At 52.4% G+C, this 5,221-nt stretch overlaps 1 protein-coding gene across 1 annotated transcript in view; it reads left to right on the forward strand.

The window, feature by feature from the left end:
• TAP1 (transporter 1, ATP-binding cassette, sub-family B (MDR/TAP)) overlaps positions 1 to 5,067 on the forward strand; it is an 11,303-nt gene extending 6,236 nt beyond the window's left edge. Inside the window, exons 8-11 of the mRNA XM_006769161.2 lie at positions 2,755 to 2,928; positions 3,175 to 3,337; positions 3,626 to 3,762; positions 4,469 to 5,067. Of these exons, the coding sequence (XP_006769224.2) occupies positions 2,755 to 2,928; positions 3,175 to 3,337; positions 3,626 to 3,762; positions 4,469 to 4,681 (687 nt within the window). The 3' untranslated portion in view covers positions 4,682 to 5,067. The remainder of the gene's footprint in view (positions 1 to 2,754; positions 2,929 to 3,174; positions 3,338 to 3,625; positions 3,763 to 4,468) is intronic.
• Positions 5,068 to 5,221: the final 154 nt, after the last annotated feature.

A 5,221-nucleotide genomic window follows, 5' to 3' on the forward strand; every position in this document is an offset into this window, starting at 1 on the left:
CCCCCACGCTGACCCCCCTCCCTCTGGCACCCAGGCCACTGCTAGTCCCTCCCATCCCTCTGAGACCCTCACTCCACTTTCTCTTCCCCAACCTCCGCAGGTGCCATCACATCCCGGGTAACAGAAGACACGGCCACCCTGAGTGAGTCCGTGAGTGAGCAGCTGAGCCTGTTGCTGTGGTACCTGGTGCGGGGGCTGTGTCTCTTGGGGCTCATGCTCTGGGGGTCACCGTCCCTCACCCTGGTCACCCTGGTCGCCCTGCCTCTGCTTTTCCTCCTGCCTAAGAAGCTGGGGAAATGGCGCCAGGTATGTCCAGGGAGTTACCTCAACCTACACAGATGCTCATCTCCTACCTTGGTAGACTCAGTTTCTCTCGGCTTTCTTCCTGGTACCTCCATGGTTCTCCATTTTCATGGACTCCCTGCCCTGTAGTCCGTGTTCCCAGACTCAGTGGGAGTGCTGATCTTCACATTCTCTGTATCTACTCTTCTAACTCCTGCCCACAATCTATCTTTAAGGTTATGATCACCAATCTCAAGACTATGATCCCCTACCACCCTCCCAAGTAATTTTCTTCTCTGGATCTCTTTCCAGAGGGTAGAGCTGTGTCCCTTTCTCTTCTCCCCTGTCCCTCTGCCTCTTCTCACCTTTAATCTCCAACCAGGTTACTTAGGCACAAGTATCCCTATGGTTTGCCAACCCTGTGTGACATCTCTTGTCTATGTCTCCACAGGTGCTGGCAGCAAAGGTGCAGGAATCTCTGGCAAAGTCCAGCCAGGTGGCCATTGAGGTTTTATCAGCCATGCCTACAGTCCGGAGCTTTGCCAATGAGGAGGGTGAGGCCCAGAAGTTCAGGCAGAAACAGCAGGAAATGAATATACTCAACCAGAAGGAGGCCGTGGCCTATGCAGTCGACCTCTGGACTTCCAGTGTGAGCACCCGGAGATGAATGCCCATTCCCTTGTCCCCGAGGTGCCTTGGCTCCAGCCTCTTCCCCTTGACCCTGCTCCACACTCCTCCCCCACTGGGCAATGCTTGGTTCAGTGTTCTCATCCTCTCACTCTGAGGCTCAGTCACCCTACTCAGGGCTCCCTCTTTTTAGGCTAGATGGCTTCCTTTCACTGCAGGACACAAACCTACCCAATCCAATCCTCCTTTTAGGAAGATGCTATGTCTTCCAGTCCCAGGACCTTCCTTCACTTCTCAGGGCATGTGCAGTGAGCCCGCCTCATGCTGGGACTGTGTGGGTGTGCTAGTGAGAGTCATGAGAGTGCAGAAACCAAGTATAGGGGGCAGGGCATCTATGATGTACTTGAAAGAGAACTAGACCAGCAATCACAAGTTCCTGGCTTGGTGATGCCATTTACTAGCTCTGTGACCATGGCCTAGTAACACTCCTTCTCTGACATGGTTTCCTCATTTTGAAAAATGGGAGTGATATAACCTTGTTTGTAGGGCTCTTGATATGAATGCTAGATTACTTTACATTCATGAAAGCCTTTTGTGAAGAGCAAATTGCTCCCCAACAAGGTGATAATGGTGATGTGATGTGATGACCTCCACATGTGTCATTGAGTAAGACTCCATGGGCCTCGTGGTTCATTCTTTTTACTTATTGAGCCTCCTGCTGTTACAGGGGGAAAGGGACTTTATATCTCCTCAATGCTAAGGATTCTGGTTCTCTGTACCCTGTTAGATTTCTACCACGATTCCTTTTCTCTGTGGTCTCTCCACAGATCTCGGGGATGCTGCTGAAGGTGGGAATCCTATACACCGGCGGGAAGCTGGTGACCAGTGGGGCTGTGAGCAGTGGGAACCTTGTCATGTTTGTTCTCTACCAGATCCAGTTCACCACAGCTGTTCAGGTGAGTTCCTGCCAGTTTCACTCCTCCTTTCCCCATCCTGTCACCATCCCTGTCATTTTCCTTCCATTCTTTACCTTTCTCATGTCACATGACCTGGCAAGCAGATTAGGCGCCCCTCCCGAGCTCACTATCCATTCCTCCCTTCCAGGTACTGCTCTCCACCTACCCCAGGGTGCAGAAGGCTGTGGGCTCCTCAGAGAAAATATTTGAGTACCTGGATCGGATCCCTTGCTGCCCAGCCAGTGGTGTGTTGACTCCTTCGGACTTGGAGGGCCTTGTTCAGTTCCAAGATGTCTCCTTCGCCTACCCCAACCGTCCAGATGCCCCAGTGCTGCAGGTGCACCTCCCAGCCCACCACATGCTCCCACTCTTCCACCCTAACTTTCTCCTCATTCAGCCTGCTTAGCCCCAGGCACAGGCAGATCCTTCCTGACCCTGCAAAGGCAAGATGCGCATCATCTGCCCCGAACTGAAGAACCAGTTTGGGTTTCCAAGGAGAGTGGGCCAGGGGCTCTCAGGGAGGAAGCGCTCAGGTCCGAAGGAACTGCTGAAGGAAGATCTGTGCCCCCAGCCTCCCATCTTTCCTCTTTTCCCCTTTGTGATTTTGAATGTGATTTTCTTTTTTGTTTTCTCCTGGCGTGTGATATCAAGTGTGTGGCACAGTGGTGCGGAGGCTTTGTCCTGTCTTTGCCTCCCTTTCCAGCTCTCCTCCTGTGGGAGTTATATCCCTCGGGACAGAAGCCTGTGCAGTGGGAGGGTAGGGTGACTATATTTCCCCGTTTTCCTAATTTCTTCCCTGAAATAAGACGTGACAGTAACAAGACAGCGACAGTCTCAAGGTTAGGGCCCCAGCGGCCTCTTATTGTGTGATTGATTCTCTGGCCTCCAGGGGCTGACGTTCACCCTGCGTCCTGGTGAGGTGACGGCACTGGTGGGCCCCAATGGCTCTGGGAAGAGCACCGTGGCGGCCCTGCTGCAGAACCTGTACCAGCCCACGGCCGGGACGCTGCTGCTGGATGGGGAGCCCCTCCCCCAGTATGAACACTGCTACCTGCACAGACAGGTGAGCAAGAAGGTGGTCGGGGGAGGCGGGGAGCACCAGGTAAGAATATTCTCACTGAGCGTCACTGAGCTCTGGGAAAGAAGGGTCAGGGGATGATGGGAGACCCTGTGTGGAGATGGGGGCGTGGTCAGGAGAGAGGGCGTGTAATTTTGCAGTATGATATCAGTGCAGAATTTGAGTCTTTAATATCTATAGGACGATTCCACTATTCCTTGTCCCATGACTCTTCCCCGTATTTTGTCCCAGGTGGCCGCAGTGGGACAAGAGCCACAGTTATTTGGAAGAAGTTTCCGAGAAAATATTGCCTATGGCCTGACCCAGAAGCCAACCCTAGAGGAGGTCACAGCTGCGGCAGTGGCGTCCGGAGCCCACAGCTTCATCTCTGAACTCCCTCAGGGCTACGACACAGGTGTTGTATCCACTAGTGTCACCCCAGAAACCCCAATAGCCTTGCCTGTATTTATCAGTTCTTCCTGCCCCATTGACATCAGTTTGAGGTTTTAAGGTCTGGTTCCTATGGCTCCTTCATCCTCGCATCCTCAGCGCTCCATCACCTTCCCAGAACTGTCCCTGTCCAGCTGTGCCCATTATTCCTTGCTCCATGACTCTGTCGTGTGTGTGCATGTGTGTGTGCATGTGTGTGCACATGGGTCCACATGTGGTTACCCAGCTGTCGCCTTGGCTCCTGTCTCTGCAGAGGTAGGTGAGGCTGGGGGCCAGCTATCAGGGGGTCAGCGGCAGGCAGTGGCCTTGGCTCGAGCACTGATCCGGAAACCACGTGTACTCATCCTGGACGATGCTACCAGCGCCCTGGATGCAAACAGCCAATTACGGGTGAGACTGCCATCTTAATGCCTGTATCCCACTGATCTCCCTTCCTTCATTCCTACTATGTTACTTATACTAACATCATAATTCTCCAAGCCAGTCCTTGCAATTCTCAGCTCCTACCAGCTTCTCCCTAAGATGCCCAGAACCAGTTACAAGAGTATCTACATCCTCTGAAGCTAGACATAAGGAAAAGACTACCCTAATATCAATATCAATGTTAATTGAGCTTATACTATTGCCAGGTCTGCTACAAGACCCTTTGCATGCACTGTCTTACTCCTTTATTCACTCTGAATGCTAGTGAGCAGGCCGTTGTTAGCCTCTCTGCAGGTGATGAAATGGAGGCTCAGAGGTCGAATAGCTGGCTCAATGGCATTCATCTGTTGAGCAGCAGAGACTGGACCCAAATTCAAGTCAATTTGACTTGAATTCTCATGTATTTACCACGAAGTAGTACTTCTTTAAAACAGAATATAAAAATCCCCAGTCCAGAGGGAGAGAGACTATTGAATACCCTTAGCTCTTTTCTTACTGGCTTCACCATAGGACTCTGGCTTTTATTCCACTGTGGCTCCTGCACAGAAATGGTCCTGAACTGATCAAAGGTTTTAGAGAGAAGCACGCAGGTGTCCGCGGTGCTGGCAAGGTCTGTGGGCTCTGGGAACACCAGGCCTCCCTGAGCCCTGACCGAGTCCCTGTGGTTCCCCAGGTGGAGCAGCTCCTGTATGAGAGCCCCGAGCGATGCTCCCGCTCCGTGCTTCTCATCACCCAGCGTCTCAGCTCCGTGGAGCAGGCTGACCACATCCTCTTTCTGGAAGGAGGCACCATCTGCGAGGCGGGAACCCACCAGCAGCTCATGGAGAAGAGGGGACGCTACTGGGCCATGGTGCAGGCTCCCAGCGGGTCGGGTGATCCGGAATGAAAGACGTCTCATGGCCTCCCCCTTTCCTGCTGGCCTCGGGGGAGAATTTGGGAGCAAGGATCTTACAGAGCTGCAGAGTAGACAGGAGCGACTCCCTAAAATATAACCCCTAGGTGATACTTGAAATTCTGCCATGCGTGATAGCCTCTCTCCAAGCTCTTGAGAACTGCAGGTTTCCTGGAAGAAAACCTGGTTTATAACTGTGCTGTGACTGGGCTTACAGCCGGGGTCTGTGTGGCTCACACTGAAAAGGAGGAGAAATATTTAGAATCTACACAAAGGAAAGATCAGCTACTTTCCAACACGAGCAAAGGCATATATACGTGACCCATAAATACCCTGTGGATTGCTTGATATTTATAATAAAATTGGTGTTTTGTACTGCGTTTCCTCGCGTTTTCTCGCATCAAATGGCTCTCCGACTTCTGCAGCGCGCTTTTCAGGAGCCGGGTGACTTCTCTCCTACAGCATCCCCGTGTTTCACAGCCACAGCGAGCATTCTGTCCCCTAAGTGTTCTCCCTCTGGTTGCCCCGCCCCCC

This window comes from Myotis davidii, unplaced genomic scaffold (genome assembly GCF_000327345.1).
Source record: "Myotis davidii unplaced genomic scaffold, ASM32734v1 scaffold4, whole genome shotgun sequence".
Lineage (NCBI taxonomy): Eukaryota > Metazoa > Chordata > Mammalia > Chiroptera > Vespertilionidae > Myotis > Myotis davidii.